The sequence below is a fragment of the Pseudogymnoascus verrucosus genome (genome assembly GCF_001662655.1).
Source record: "Pseudogymnoascus verrucosus strain UAMH 10579 unplaced genomic scaffold scaffold_6, whole genome shotgun sequence".
In the NCBI taxonomy this organism is placed as follows: domain Eukaryota; kingdom Fungi; phylum Ascomycota; class Leotiomycetes; order Thelebolales; family Thelebolaceae; genus Pseudogymnoascus; species Pseudogymnoascus verrucosus.
In genome coordinates, this window is record NW_017263657.1 from 95,466 (window position 1) to 111,375 (window position 15,910).

The 15,910-nt window shown below is 51.8% G+C and overlaps 4 protein-coding genes across 4 annotated transcripts; 3 read left to right on the forward strand and 1 right to left on the reverse strand.

Moving 5' to 3' along the window:
- Positions 1 to 2,081: 2,081 nt before the first annotated feature.
- VE01_02008 (uncharacterized protein) lies at positions 2,082 to 3,730 on the reverse strand. The gene has a single exon (XM_018271522.2). It carries the CDS (start codon positions 3,343 to 3,345, stop codon positions 2,170 to 2,172), a length of 1,176 nt encoding a protein of 391 aa, XP_018133493.1. The 5' UTR covers positions 3,346 to 3,730; the 3' UTR covers positions 2,082 to 2,169.
- A 165-nt stretch (positions 3,731 to 3,895) lies between these two features.
- VE01_02009 (uncharacterized protein) lies at positions 3,896 to 5,332 on the forward strand. Its single transcript, XM_018271523.2, has 2 exons — positions 3,896 to 4,141; positions 4,220 to 5,332. The coding sequence occupies exons 1-2, from the start codon at positions 4,003 to 4,005 to the stop codon at positions 4,906 to 4,908; spliced, it is 828 nt and encodes a 275-aa protein (XP_018133492.1). The 5' UTR covers positions 3,896 to 4,002; the 3' UTR covers positions 4,909 to 5,332.
- Positions 5,333 to 5,964: 632 nt separating this feature from the next.
- On the forward strand, positions 5,965 to 7,179 carry VE01_02010 (uncharacterized protein; the record flags this gene model as incomplete). The annotated part of the gene is made up of 1 exon (XM_018271524.1): positions 5,965 to 7,179. The coding sequence occupies one exon, from the start codon at positions 5,965 to 5,967 to the stop codon at positions 7,177 to 7,179; it is 1,215 nt and encodes a 404-aa protein (XP_018133619.1).
- A 3,400-nt stretch (positions 7,180 to 10,579) lies between these two features.
- Positions 10,580 to 15,698, forward strand: VE01_02011 (uncharacterized protein). Its single transcript, XM_018271525.2, has one exon. It carries the CDS (start codon positions 10,789 to 10,791, stop codon positions 15,268 to 15,270), a length of 4,482 nt encoding a protein of 1,493 aa, XP_018133620.1. The 5' UTR covers positions 10,580 to 10,788; the 3' UTR covers positions 15,271 to 15,698.
- The last annotated feature ends 212 nt before the right edge of the window (positions 15,699 to 15,910 follow it).

A 15,910-nucleotide genomic window follows, 5' to 3' on the forward strand; every position in this document is an offset into this window, starting at 1 on the left:
TCAACTACCATGGTAGCTTCACGACGATCGCATGGGCGAGAGGACACCACTACCGCTTCCCGTCGTTTGTGCACATGGCAGAGACACCGGCGCCATGTCGCCCGAAGGTCGTCTCCACAGGATGGCCCTCAAGATAGGGCAGCAGGCCATGTGAAAAGACGAGGGCGATAATGGACAGGCCTGCAACCTGAATTGTAACCTACCCCTCAGCCGTTGACCAGCAAGGAATTATATTACTTTGCAGGTATATTGCAGGCGTATTACGCGAAAGCCATGTGTTTGATCCCTGTGATCTGGCGGGAGGGGTATCGGTCTCACGCGTCGAGGGTGCACAACACCCTCCCTCGACTCAGCTCATTGGACTCCCTTAGACATGCGCTGGATTTTCGTGGCCCGCAAGTCCGTGGATGCTTGTACGGCCTGAAGGACTTCATAGAGAACGATTGGGTGAGCCGCAGCCGTACCACGCTGGGATGAGGAAGGTCCGCCTCTACTACAGGCCGTTCCTTCCTTTTATCCCCTTCTCTCCCTTCTGTCCTCCAAACGTGGGGTCTCTCTTGTGAGACCTTGTACAGTGTACTTTTTGCTTTCGCGAAATACGATGACAAAAGCCCCCTCCCACCACTTCTTTTTTCACACGCTATATGACAGTTGCCGCACCTCCACTCCAGTAGATCCCTCTAGAGCTCCAGGGAGTACGTAAAGCAATGCGAGTGGTGGAAATCCTCCGAAAATTAAATTGGCAACATGTACATAGTACATGTTGCACCCACAATTCCCTTCACCCAATGTCAAATCGCTCCCGCCTCCGCAAATTCTAACAAATTTACTCTTTTCGGTTAGTTGATATGCTAGCATGGATCGACGCTGACCTCAAGTGAGACCCCTCAAGTGAGACCCCTCAAGTACGACTTCCGAGCAAATCCAGCCGGTTGGCTCTAGAACCGTCGTCTCCGGTACGCCGTGTCCCCGTCCTCTGCCGAAATGAGATGAATGTCTCCTTCGGGTGCCCACTTTACCCTGTTGGATGGTGGACTTCGGTGAATGCTCCGTTGCCACATGTGGATGGCATGCCGATGCTCCGTGGCTCGGAGATCCTAAGATAGAACATCGAGTGGTGTCGTCGGCGCACATGTCGCGACGACGAAGGTCTCGGGCATTAAATTAAATCCGCTGTTTCGTAGATTGCTTCTCACGGCCCTTACCAGACCAGCGGTTCCACTTCACACGGCCAGGCCTGACTTGACGCATATATTGGTGCTGCGCACGTTCGCTGATATATACACCCATGCCCCATTCCACGGCTTCACCGCACAACCCCACAACAGGTCCCAAAGCCTGCCCTATATCGGATCTAGTCACTGATAACACAATGGAGTGTTGCTTCCAGGGCGTGGATAAAGCCGCGGCTAATATTGTGCTGTCTGGCAATGTCAAGGTCGCTCTTATATTGCGATCGATCGCTGGGAGAACCTTGCAGACACGTTTTTCTGCTCAAGCCTAGGGGATAGTGTGACAGGGATGATTTATTTGGTCGCTCGTTTGCGTTGCTATTTGAAGTTCAGCCAGACGATAGTACGAAGTTTCGTCAAAACTTGTGGCGTCCAGATGAGGCTGCGAGCGCGTCCGACATTTTTGGGGGTGTAATTGCGCCCCTTTTTGTTTTTGTTGGACTTTCTGTTGGATGGAGCCGCGTGTCGCAATGTAGCATTTAATTTATACCAGGTCAAACCTTGCATTACTCATGCAGACAAAAGCCGTGGTTCACCCGAGAGCGAATATATTTTATCCGTTGGAACAAGGCCAGATCCCCCTCTGACATCCTTCCAGGTACGAGGTCGGCATGGAAGCCATTTCGGTCGCCGCCATTCCGCCCTAAGGCTAAGCCCCGAGCTTATGAAACAGACCCTCCAGGCACCGTAATCATACATGGTATCAAACGCGTTATATTGTCACGTCCCTTTTATTCGAATTCGGGCATTCTCGCACAGCAACCATGGCTTGCCATCACATGAAAGCGCGGCTTAAGATATTTCACGCACTGTACTGTATGAATTTACTTCAAAAACACTTTCTTAGCACAGAGTATAGAATTGTTACGTGTTCGTGCCCGAAGCTGCCCTTCAATCTGCTAATGCGTAGGCTTTAGCAGATGGTACCTCGTTACCACTAGGACGCAACGCCGTCTGCATCCCAGTCAATTAAAATCCGTCTCTCCTGCTCCTCGGTTTTCCTCTGCAAAAACGCATCTATCCCTTTTCTATCCCCCTCGTTAAGAAGCGCGAGCCTGCCCTCAAAAGAATCCCGAGCCCCAAAGAATCTATCGTCGATTTTTGACCAGTATATAGCATCGACAGCCGAGCTTTTCCTAGCTGCGTAATGTAGCCAGAAATCTCCATTGTCCCAGTTCTGCCGCATTTTGTGCGAGAGACAGTCCTCCTTAGTAATCCTCCCCTCTTCTAAGAACACTTGCTCGCGTTTTTCTAGACAGTGGAGGAATAGCTGAAGCCGCTTTTCATAATTTTCCGCCCAGCTGTCAAGCCCCTTAGACCAACGCTCCGGCATTTGGATGAGAAGCCACCAAGGAGGCGTCTGCGAAAACTTCGATGGCGCGGAGTATGCGAACTCCCAGTCGATAACTGCGACGACCTTGAATTCGGCATCGACGAGAACATTGTGCGGGCCAAGGCCGTCACAGAATAGCTTAAATGTCTTGTCGTTGCCATTTGTAAGCCGGTGCTCAGTTGCAAGCTTGCGGAAGAGATGCCTCGCTATGTATCTGCGGCGGCAATCCTCTGCTGACTCAATGGCATCGTTATGTTGAGTTGATAGGTGAGTAATGTGCGTGTCTGAAAGTGCTTGAAGATATGAAGCAGACGAATTGAATGTCTGCGACTTGAGTTGAGATGGAGGGAAGTTCCCAAGCTGAACGAGTTCGTTTGTGTTTAACGTCATAGCACGCTCTGCGACCGAATATTCGAACTCCTGGATCTCTACTAAAGAGCCAATTTCCGGGAATGAGCACTTGGAGAGTTCGAGTAGAATATCTGCCATTTGCTCATAGACACAGGATAACTTTTCGTCTGTGATATTAGGGTCAATTGCCATCGTATCGCCAGTTGAGCCATGCTCCTTAAATAGCCCAGTTAGATCATAAGCATGCTTAACATACTCCATGATTATAAATGGCCCAAGATTGTATGGGCATTCATCAGCCATTCCGTGGTGGAGGATAAGGGGCACAGGAATCGAAGTGTTCTCCTGGACATGTCGCATAGTCGCAACCTCCCTCTTAACTTTTTCTTCAGGAAACATAACCACGCCAGGGCAAGGGATCCGGATCATAGCTGCACCTCCATCTAAAAACTCAACTTTAATGCACACGTTGAAGCTGCCTCTTAAGGGGTTGCACAGCTGGTAGCAACTCCCCCTCTATGCTTCTGGACAAATCCGCCCATAGCTTGAAGAACATCGTTTCTGTATAGTTTATGCTTCCATGCATCAAATACATTATCGCTCTTTTCCCATGCAGCATCATCATAAGACATAGGCGTACACATTTCGCATTAAGAGATGAGATCTCCAGGCCTGCAAAAAATCTCAAGGTAAGAAAGGAGAACATCCACTATAGTGAGATTGTAGGGGAAAATATGCGTGAAGGTTTTGTTTCTATGATAGGCTGTATATTCGCCGCAGTATGGTCTTTTCAACGTCTTAATACATTTAGTTTTTAGACTTCTTGGACATTTCGTAAGCTCAGAGGGATAATTACTAGAAAGCCCCTTGACAATATTTTGGGCCTCATAATTTAGGCTGCAATCAACATCCCTGTCCACGTATCCAATCCATACATCATATCGTCGCGTCCAGACAAAGCATGGAAACCGCCCAAACAGTTCCACCCATTGATCTGTCGCAATACAATTCACACAACTCCAACACCACCTTTCCCACCACCTTTCTACCTCCCCAATCCTTCTTCACGACCACACCAACCTCACAATGGCCGATTACAACTCCCTCAAGGTCCCCGACCTTAAAAAGATCCTCACCGAGCGCGCTCTCCCCCTCTCAGGAAACAAAGCCGATCTCATCGCGCGCCTCCAGGAGGATGACAAGAAGAAAGCCCCCGTCAGCGCAGGTATGCCATCATCCCACATTATGCGCCCTTTGCGCCTGTCCCCCTTCTCTTCAATCGCACACTCGCTGACCTACTCAGCCCCAGCAGCTGCCGATGACGAAATCGACTGGGACGAAGATGACAGCAAGGTCGCCCCTGGCGCGGCCACTACCACTGCAGCAGCAACCACCATCGCGGCTGGTGGACAAGGCGCAATTGAGACACCTCTTGCAGTCCCGAACCAGAAGCAAGATATCGACCCAGCCACGACTTCGGATCTGAAGGTCACCGGCGGCGCAGATGCGCCTGCCGCCGCTGATGGCGCTGTAGCTGCGAGCGGAGAAGTTGAGGCGGTTGTTGTGGAGGAGCCGAAGCAGGATTTCAGCATTGGGCTACAGAAGACTGATGCAGAGAAGGAGGCAGAGCGCAGGGCGGCGCGCGCCAAGAAGTTTGGTATTGTGCCCGATGATGACGAGGTGAAGCGAGCAGAGCGGGCGAAGAAGTTTGGTGGCGGCGCGGAGGATGTGGATGTGAGTGGCTTGGATGGGGCACTGCCGGAGAGGAAGAAGAGGGGTAGGGAGGAGAGGGAGGGAAAGACTGGGAGGGAAGCAAAGAGGCAGACACCTGATAGGAGGGCAGAGCCACTGAAGAAGGAGGCGAGGCCGTCCGTGCCGAAGCAGGAGCCAAGGAAGGCGTATAAGAGTGTCATGGATGACCCGGTAGAGAAGGCGAAGGCGGAGGCAAGGAGGCAGAAGTTCGCTTCCGCTCCTGCGCCAGCATCAACGTGAGCGATGGGTGCAGTCGGGGACACTCTTGGGCGGTTTATATGCAGCCAGGCGCCGGGGGATACTTGTACACCAGCCGCATTTTCAATCACAGTGATGATTAAAATGACGTTATTAAGGGAGACCAGGGTTTAGGAGCCCGAATAGGTAGGTTTCTCAACGAGCGCGGCGTGCGGAAAATATATGGATATTTGTTTGCGGCCATACAGCATTTAGCTTCAAACTCGCGCGGGTCCGTGAATTGTGATTATGGTGGGCGTCTCATAGCATCAGCCGGATGTCTTCCAAGATCCAGAGTGCGAAACCAGTGCGTGTCTATCGAATGTCACATCGACATTAAATATGCGCTCTCCGAACCAGAGTTCCAAGTCTAAGACACGGAGGCTTCTGATTTAAACGGAACAAAGATATCGTTTGGATGTTTGAGGATATATAGATAGACGACTATCTTTGTAAGTTTAGATTGGAAAGTTCTATATCTCTCTCAAGCTCCCCCATCGTCCCTTTTCCACTTCTTTCCACTTCCCATAACCTTCTCTACTCTTTGACTCCACCTCGTCTCACACACCCTCTCATCGCCTATTCCCATTCTACTCCACCATCTTCAACATCAGCAATCCCTCTCTTCGCGAGCCTTCCACGCCCTCCTATCCAAAGCATCAATGTTGCTTTATCCTCACCCATATATCCCCCTTCCCTCTCCGCCATCCACGCACCTTCTCGCCCATCCCACCTTCTCTTTCTCCATCACCATTCGAGCGTCCATCCATCATGCCTCGCTCACGCCGCAACAACCATCGCCGGTCCATAACCTCAATCCGTAGTACCACACAGTCACAGCCACATCGACCGCTCCCGAACGAACACGCTCCACTACCACAACAGCCGCTTCCGGATGCCCATGTACAGTCGCAACAGCCCCTCCCAAATGCGCAGCAAGGTTTTGGAGCTATGGGAGGCCATTCCGTGAGCCTGCGAGGAGGGTTTAGGGGAGGGAGAGGCCGCGATGATGGGAACGGATGGGGCAGTGGGGGAGGGCATCAAAACAACAATTCCAATATGGGGAGTCTCGGATGGACAACTACGGAGACAGGGTCTGGGAATGGGGGAGAGGGGCAGAACAACAATACTGGGGGCTCAGTGTGGACGAAAGCGGATACTGGAGGCGGAGGATTTTCTGGGATGCAGGGAGCTGGAGGTGCGCCTGTAGAAGGGGTAGATGTGCATATGGGGAGTTCAACAGCAGATGGTTCGGGTGTGGGGACTAGGTGGGGGGGTGATCCGCCGGGAAATGGTGGTGGCAATGATAATGGAGGCGGCAATAATAATGGCGGCAATTACAACCACAGACACAACAGCGACTATCGTGGCGGGCGGGGGGATGGAGGGAGAGGAGATTGGTGGGGAGATAGAGGCACCAGGGGTGGCAGAGGAGGCATAATAGGTAGAGGAGGCAGGGGAGATAGGGGTGGCAGAGGAGGCATAAGAGGTAGAGGAGGCAGGGGAGATTGGGGCGTCAGAGGAGACAGAGGAGGCAGAGATTGGGGCGGCGGAGGAATCAGAGGAGATAGGGGTGGCAGAGGCGGCAGGGCAGGCAGAGGGGCATGGGGTGGTCAAAGAGACACCCACGACGCGCCAAACACACACAGCTCATCGGGCTGGGGCGAAACGGGCCATAGCTTTACAAATCAAACCGGGTGGGGACAAGGTACAGAGACACATACCGCAGCAAACACAGATGCATCATCGGCCTGGGGAGGGACAGGCACCAACGCCGTGGGAATAAATAATAACACTGGAAGCCGTGGCGACGGTGGGGATGCCAACAGCGGTTGGGGCGTCAACAGTGGCTGGGGCGTCAACAATAGCGTTCCTCAGACGGTATGGACCAGCACCGAGATTGAAAGAAACAAACGGCCCTCAGACCAGAGTGGAGGCAACGCAGCGAAGAAATTGAAGTCCTACGTCCTCCACGAGCTGGGACAAGTACGCCGGCGTGTCGAGGAATGGGAAGCGGGGTGGGATGAGGAGAGGGAGGGGGAAGGAGTGGTAGAGAGGGCTGTTGAGGGGGGAGGGCTGGTGGAGAAGATGGTGTGGCAGAGTGAGTCGACGTTTTTGGTCGTTTGGCCTGCGTGGATGTGGGGAGCGGCGGCAGCGGCGGGACTGGGTGAGTTTGGGGGGCGGTCTAGGATTGATGATAGGAGGTTTAGTTGGGCGAAGCAGATGCAAGGACAGAGAATGGTGGGGGCGGAAGGGGTGATGGAGCCAGAGTAAGAGGTTCGTGATTTGGGTTAGTTTTTCCGAGGGTATTAGGTTAAATTTGGTGGGATGGGGGTGGTTTAAAGCAAAAGGGGGTAGTTGTGGGATTATTAGATGGCATCTTGGAGTTTTAAGGAGTTTACATCACCTTCATTGAATTAAACATTTTGAAAACTGAATTGGTATATTTTAAATTTTAATCGCCATATTTTTATTTATTTATTTATGTGTAAATTTATTCTCTGGCTGAGCCCAGAAAAACAACCAGTGTATCATACTGCCCTACAATATATTAAAGCGATACTGTTTCACTTATAATATAATACGCTGAACCCACAACTGAATCGTCTAGACTGGAAAGGGGGCAACAACATTGATAGGGGAAGGAAGAAACGACGGACCACCCTTACGACGAACCAACACCACAAACTTCAGGGACCCCCTAAAATCTGACTGATCACTTATCAACATCAATATTCCAGTTGTTGACCCGCGCTGACTATTGGAATAGCAAACACCGAGAAGGGGAACCAGGAGAAAACATGGCGATGTGACGTATCAAAACACAAAGAATATTCAACAAAGCTCTGCTTGGCGCGCCTAGATCTTATCATCCCATTAAAGCGAGTTACGGGTCAGTCTTACAAGCGTGACTTTCCAAGGCTGAATCAGCATTCCTTCAATAAATCGACGCGTTTATTCCTCACCAACGGCGTTGGATTCCTTCGATATGCCACACCAATAAAGCTTTCCGCAATCGGGGCATATCTCCCATCCTTCAGAGACATTGTGGTAAGCTACCCACATGGGCCGGGCCATTCCTCCCACTCTGACCCGCACCCGTCAACGAAGTCCACACCCTCTTTGAAGAATTATACCAGGAAGAGGACACCACTTCGCCATCACGTTACTTTCAATAGCTGCGGGCGTCGAGGCGCCAGTCACAATGGCCTTGTCCAATCAGAGGTCTAGGAACCCTGTTCACTGAGCACACATTCCAGAAGAGGGTCTTCAGCATGAATCAAGCGCCCACCCTCCAACTTTTGCATCTCGTCGATTTGGGAGACATTCAAATTCAGCATGTTCGCAAAAGAATTATTAGGCTTCAATTTTTGAGAGTTTTGCGAATGCCACGTCAATTATCGGCGTTCCCTTGAAAGCAGACGTTTCGTGTGTGGCGAGTGCTTTCTGCATTGACTGCGCCTCACTTGGGATGGAGCGTTGGTCCTAGCTGCGTCACCGCATGCATAGCTCAGCTATGCTGGGAGACAGAAAATTCTAGTCATGCCGATCGCCCTGCGAGACAGTTTTACAAGGGAGGGATCCCCAGGACGTTGAATTGAGCAATATGGAATGTTGTTATTGTGTCGGGATTGGTAGAGTCAGGCGTGACTCTCCTATCAGTCGCACTGGAGACGGATAGATACACGTACATTCAGCTCATTACTAGCATGTACTAGGCAAGAGGATCATTCAGGGTTTCTTGCTGGCCGTTGCAATCAATGTCGTCGCCATACAGCGACGTATGGTGCTGTACAATAGCTGATAGGAGTTCTCCCTCCGACAATATGTCAGGGGGTACTGCCTATGACTCTAGGATATGCTATCGCAGCGTCGCAACAGGCTCGTGGGCTCTTCATGGGACGAGATCACGAGATGGCAGCATCCTACAGTGGAGACTGGGTTACATGGCGTGATTAGAGCTCTCTTTTCAACGCCTGCGGGTAAGGAGAGACATCTCCATGACTAGACAGAGACAATTGAGGGTCCTGTTTCACGCGGGATAGTGCTTTAGTGCTTTAGCTTACGGGGGCCAGACGGGAAAGTTGGGGGAGCCGCTGGACTATTAATCGGTTGGGTGTGAATAATCGGGATTTTTTTTCACTCCCTCCAATGACATTACAGAAGTGCCTAGCCTCAAAATATCGCCAATCCCATATGGCCGTTCTGAAAATGGATGGAGGCGGTTCGAGAGTCGCCCATCCAGTCAAACGAGACCGTGAGATAGTTGGCTGTTGAAGGCATATGGGATCCGCGCACCGCGAGGGGGCTGATCCGAGCCGTCGCGGAAGAACCTGTTGGTGGAGAGACGGCCGCCAAAACGCAAGGGCAGGGCTGGTGAACGCGTCTAGGCATCACGGGAGTTCCGTAAAAAGGCTGACTGAAAGCTGATGATCCAACAGGTCAGGTGTAAGGCACATGATGAAGGCACCCAATGACAGATAGAAATGCAGGTCAAGTTCCAAGGCTTGAGCAAGCTGCATACATAGCACTGTTTCCTACAGACCGCTCCTGCGACCTTACAGAAATAGAGCACTATATGGTACTTAACATGGGCCTGTATAGGCCCATTGCGACCAACAAGCGCCATCGTCTGTGGGATGATCGCCACCGCCGACAAGAGACGTGCAGATGTCCCGCTTTTCCCTCCCACTTAGCCGGCGAATGGAGAGTGTGTGACTTGCGACTATTACTGGAATTCAACCAATTCTGCCTCATCACAAAGTACCCATTGGACAAAAAGCATGTATGAAAATCCACCTGGATGTCCATCATAGGCCACGGATACCGCGAGCATATATGTGTTTCCCATCCATGCATGTCCGCGTAGGCACATTGGCGTGCTTGTGGCGGTGATGGGCGCAGCAGCCTCCGCGTTCGCGATTCCACCCTCCACAGTTCCTACCTTAGTCTCCTCCAAAATGGCAAGATGCGGCCTTCGATTTGCCTGGTTGTCCTACTCCAGCCCTGGTATAGGAGCTCTGCTTCGCCGATTCTACTGCGTCTCGGCGTCTCCTATTGCTTCGCTCATGCAGGGCCCATGGTCGTGCCCGACGAGTCGTATCGCGATGTTCGTTAGGTTGACCGCCACGAGCAATACTCGTCCTATACAAGACTGCTCTTTCGCCTCTTTCAGATACACCTCTCCATCTATCCCAAGCTACTCCCAGCCCACGCCCCCCATCAATTCGACTTTTTAAGACATCCCGGGTCTTACTTTCCTATCGACAAGCGCCCTTACAGGGTCCACACCATCGACCCCGCTACCGAGACCGCTCTCCACTTGGGATCTGTCAAACAGACGGCCCCATCAGTGTGTTGACCTCCACAACAGAGCGGTAACTTGGACCATAGAGGTCGAGGCTGCTTGCCTGTAAAGACCATTGGATATATACAGCAACTACCGCCACTGCCGTCTATTTTCGCCCCCATATATACTTGTTCCCGGAGCATTGGGCGTCGTTTGCCGTTTATCATCGCATCTTTTATCCCACTTCCTGCCTTCGTTTGCCTGGGCGCTCGCAACGGGAGCAACATTCTACTATTGTTTGATACATAGTGGAACTCGTCTTTTGATCCTGCGTTTTATTTTTGACTGCTTTTATTGCAAGATTTAATTAATCGTCCTCGCGGGCGTAGCTATTTCTCCGTACGGGTAAGACTCATCGCCCGATCTTTCCACTGTCCCTCCCTTGGCTCACCTCACATTGCCCCTAGATACCGACGACTATAAAGCATCAGTTCTTACGAATGACTATGCTAAATATCATATCAAGTGCATCTTTATAATCCAACGTTCTCCTAGAAATTTCGCATACAGGGCATGAGGGGCGTTGATTTATAATGGCCTCGTATAGATCTGGGTTTGATCCGCCCACGAGGCCTGAATACAGATATCAAAATACAAGGACTGGACATTACGTGGCCAACTCAACTGGCATCCAAGGAGCGAAGCGTGTGGAAAGGCCCTTTGAAGAGCCGGTAAAGATGAGGGTGCCTGTGCAGATGGAACCAAGGCTGGAAGCGCCAAAGAATTATGGGCGCCCATCGAATCTGCCAAAACCTCGCCCAGGTGCGAATCCATCGGAATATATGCCCACTGGAAGATCGAACTTTGGCTTTCGTCGACCTTCTGCGGCACGATCTACCGATGACGAGTCTGAGCCGCAACAGCCGCGAAACCTGAGAAAGAAACCATCCATTATTACCCAACCGATCAAGAATACCCACCCCAATAACCTGGCGGATCCTTCTCCACCATGGCCACTGCAACATTCGAAACAACACAACCAAGCCTCCATGCGAGCCCCCGAGGAACTCGGATACTATCCTGAACCGACAATACCAGTCCTCGATAACTCACCCCAGATAATACCTGAGCTTGATAGATATCGCTTTGGAACAACTGCGCCTGCAAACCTGTATCAGAGGGACGTGTCGGATATACCGTACAAGCTGTCGACACAGGACTTGCCGCCAAACCCTACCCCGTTGAGCTCAGGGCTCAGCGGCCATAGCCAGTATAGTGTCTTCAGCGGATTTAGTGCAAGCCCATCAACCCGATTCTCCGAATCACCTGCGCCTGGGCCTTACAGTAGGGACACTACTCCTACCTCGATGTCTTCGCAGTCTCCTGGACTTATGGTTCCCCTCAGAGGAACACCTCGTTTGCGGCAAGGAAGCCCCATGGACAACCGTCCCCCAGTAACTAGAAGGCGCATGGGCAGCGCCTCGGAGGAAAACGACGCCGTAGCACCTGATGGAAATGGGCTCCCCGCACTTCGAGAATCACTTACCTCCTCTTCATCCAACTCCACTGTCATGGATCGCGGGAAAGATAAGAAAAACGATAGCGGCAAGAAAAAGAAGAAGCGTTTGTCACCTCTACCTCCTAGCCCGCCTCCGAGAAGGTCATCGCAGAAATTCAAAGAAGCTTCCTCGGCAGATAACTCGCCATCGAAGGCATCAAAGTCCCCTGCGCGCCCAGTTATGAATGCTGCGCCAGCCACAAATCTCCCAAATAGGAATGTCACTTCACCGCGGACTAACATCACATCGCCAAACCTTGGACAAGCTGCCGGACCACCTCGTCGACCCAGTCGCGATGGCACACCAGACCTTCGAGACATCAAAGATACTGTCAATGTTGTACAATCGAATCTATCGGGCGTTCCTGCTGCAGCAGACCGTCGTTTAAGTGGACAAGGATTTGGCGGTGGCCTCACCGCTCCATCTCAAGCAGGAGCTGCTACCCGTCCCGGCACGAAATCTCGCCTGCCGAGAAGCGGTGCTCCAAGCCCAGTGAATCAAGTACACCGCGAGCCTACACCTTCACCAGCTGGCCTTGGTATCATTCCTGACCTTCGTCCTGAACCGACTCAAACGCGCTCTGGTCTTCGCACACCCAGCCCGTCAGCACAAGTACCTAAACATCGCTTTGGATTATTTGGGAGGCGCACAAAAACCGCCCCCGGAGATATTCCGACTACAGATAAGCAGGAGAAGACAACAAGAAAGGGCCCAGCTGCTGGCACAGGACACGAGGGATATCGCTTTGGATCTCGTGGACACAACACTACTGGCAACCGGGAAAGGAGGCCAAGTAATGCGGGTTCCATTGGCTCTCAAGATAGCTATTCGAGTCTAACAGCGATGCATGATCCCTTCTTGTCGCAGAGAATGAGCCCAGTCGTCATTTCTGGAGGTGGTGAGGTCAAGGAAAACTTCAACAACAGCTTGGATCTCAGCCGCACCGAAAGCAACCAGAGCCTGCCGTTGACACGCCCGAGCCTAGAATCCAAGGGAAGCGCTATGTCGTCGAGGTCCAACCTCAATAGTGAAGCTCAGAGGGCGACATTATGGCCATCGGCGATGCCGCGGAACGCCACTGCGAACAATAGCTCAGTGTCTCTCGCTTCAAAAGCCACTTTAGTATCTGACACTAGCGACAATGATAGCTTCTACCCAAAGAAGTCCCTTGCTGTGAGAAGGTCACTACTACGACTCAATAAGAGCGAGCTTCAGAGCCTGAATCTCCCAGCTCCAATCAAGATACCCGCTGCTGGCGAATCAGGACTGAGCAGTCTAGATACTGCGTATGTTTCCGATGGATCACGAGCAGACCGAGGAAGGAAAAGGAATGGACCCAATAAGCTTACGAAGCGCACCACCTCGCCAGCGAAAAAGTGGAATTTCTTCCAACGAGCGAAGAACGCGAAGACGGAGCAGAAACCAGTGCCTGTGGTTGTTTCCCCGGAGGAGAAAGATGTCCCATTTTACGCTATTATGGATTCATCTGAGCCGGACGAGGACAGGGTCTTGAGCGCCGAGGACATCGAAAATATTTTGCGAGAAGCTGAGGCTGCAGAGTTGCTGAAGTCTGGGAAATCGAGCGATATGCCGCCGCCGCCAAAAACCCCTGTTTCAAAACCATCGCCAGCACCAACTCAGCAAGATGTACCGGCAACGGCTCCAAATGGCCCAGGAATACCGAAAATGTGGAAAATGGAAGAGCGGCCTGAGCCAGCGGCTGCCCGACCAAGTAGACTCGCTCAAGTTGGCCGCATTCCTAGAGTGGTCCAAGCCAGGCCTGACACTACATCACCAAAGTCATTTTCTCGTCCTTTTGCGAGGATTAGCATGATCAAGGAGCCCGGGATGCTCCCTATTGTCGACCCGAACTCTGTTGCAAATGGCCCAAGCCCAGAGAGGTCTCCAAACCGGCAACCGCTTCCAGATAATTCTGCACCAACTTCCCAGCTGCCTTTCCTTGTGATCTCGCCAAGGAAAGGTTCTGAGACCGGCACCAGTTTCAGCTCTGGTACTGGAAGCAGCTATGCCGGAACTACGGCCATTATTCCAAAAGCCGACGATGCTCTGGAAGAGGACGAGGTCTGGTTTGAGTATGATGATCTGATCGGCCAGACCGATGCTGACAAGGTCCCTCTATCGGCTACTTCCTCGCACGGTGTGCCATTTCAATACGAAGAATTTGAGACTAGACGAACCAGACGGTATCAAGCTAAGGACTCGCCTGCCATTGATGCCGTGGCTGTAATGCCACCAACTGATGAGAAGTCGAGGGTGCCAAAATTGGCCGATCCCCGCCCTCCAAGCCTGAGGACAACCGTTAGGAACGCCCTTGGGGCTCCTAGCCCTACCACGCCAATGTCCTTTACGGACGTTATATTAGCGTATGGTGATAGAACTTCCAGCAGCGCTAAGGCTAGGCGTATCTCATCTTACCACAGCCAAAACGAGCTACGACCCGCATCGGGACATTCGAAGTCCGCCTCAACGAGCGATGTATCTCGTCGATCTAACGAGTTGGATGAACCGAAGTTGGAGCCAGTCCAGGAGTCGCCAGCTGCTCAAGTCAACCTCCGCATTGGCTCAATGACTGTTAGCAAGTGGTTGACTTTCGGACATGTTCTTTTCAGTCCTGCGCGAGAGTTGCTTCTCAACCCAGATCACACAAAGCATCACTCTATTCTCGTGATTGATGGACTTGGCAACGACGATTGGTCTTTCTATGCTGCGGAGACATACCCAGAGACTACCTTTTACAATCTGTCGCCCACACCTGGCCGCAACAGTGGCAAGCGCATGTCGGTATCGGCCGTTGCTCTTCCTGCGCCCCCGGAAAACCACCGTCAAGTGCAGCATATGAATCTGATATCGAAGTTTCCGTTCACCCCGAGCACGTTCACTGTCGTTGTCCTGCGTTTCCCACCTGCAGGCCCGGAATCCCTGATGAAGCATCTGATCGCAGAGTCTAAGCGCGTTCTCAAGCCCTCTGGGTACCTCGAGATGTCAATTCTGGACCTCGACATGATGAACATGGGTCCCAAGACAAGGCGCGCAGTTCGCAAGCTCAAGATCGGCATCAGCGCGCGGAACCCAGAAGTTAACTTGGTTTCCATGGCTGATACGGTGCTGCGACTGACTGGCAAGCGAGGCTTCACTGATTTGAAGAGCTGCAATGTGGGCGTCCCTGTTGCGAGCGTTGTGCCCAATACCTCCAGCGATGGCACGCCAGCAAGCAGTGACGGCGGGTCGAAGAAGGATGTCAGCCTAGCTGACCTGATGAAGGATTCTAGTGCCCAAGGTGACGAGGGCATCACGAAGATGGTGGCGAAGGTCGGGAGATGGTGGTTCAGTCGGTGCTATGAGAGCGATACCCTGGCACCTAGCACCAATGGACAGAGCATATTTGCCGATGGCAAGGTCATTGAGGAAGCGGAGAGGTGGGAGACTAATTTCAAGCTACTGGTTGCTTATGCGCAGAAGCCCGAGGTGCCAAGGCGCCGGACGGCGAGTGTTTGAGGTTGCATTTGGTGTTTTGTACTGCTCTGTGTTAGCGTTTCAGCGTGCATGTTTATACAGCTGTTGTTTGTTTGAGCTGTTGTTTTTCATTTCATTTTGGTTTGAGCGACGCATATTTGGGCGACTTAATGCGATCATTCCTCCATCGAAGACGATAAAGGCGCGAGCCTCATCTTATCTCATCTCATACATGGAGCAACAGACTCCTTTCGCTTCGCGGTCACGGGTTGGCTTATTATCAGCAGGCTGGTTATTGGGTATGGAGGATTTATTTTGGGATTGGATGAGGTTTTATCAGTTGGATATGGTGTCATGGCTGATGAGGATACGGGATGAAGGACGAGAGATGACTGTGATGCTTAATGTGCTTAGAGATACCCTTGATGCGAGCTAATATACGGGAGATGAATGGAAATAATCAGAGATATAACTTGCTATGTCCCTCATTGAAGTGATAACTACATGTCCTAAACCCCTCCCCGACCTCAGTCAGAAATGCGAAAGAAGAGATTTTTATCAGTGTATCTGAGTTTATCGCGGCTTGGAAAGCACGGCTGTGTGCGATACCCTGGAGCAGTGATTGAGTGACTGGAAATAGGGGCATGGGATTGGCGAGAACAATACAGCGACGACAACAGCA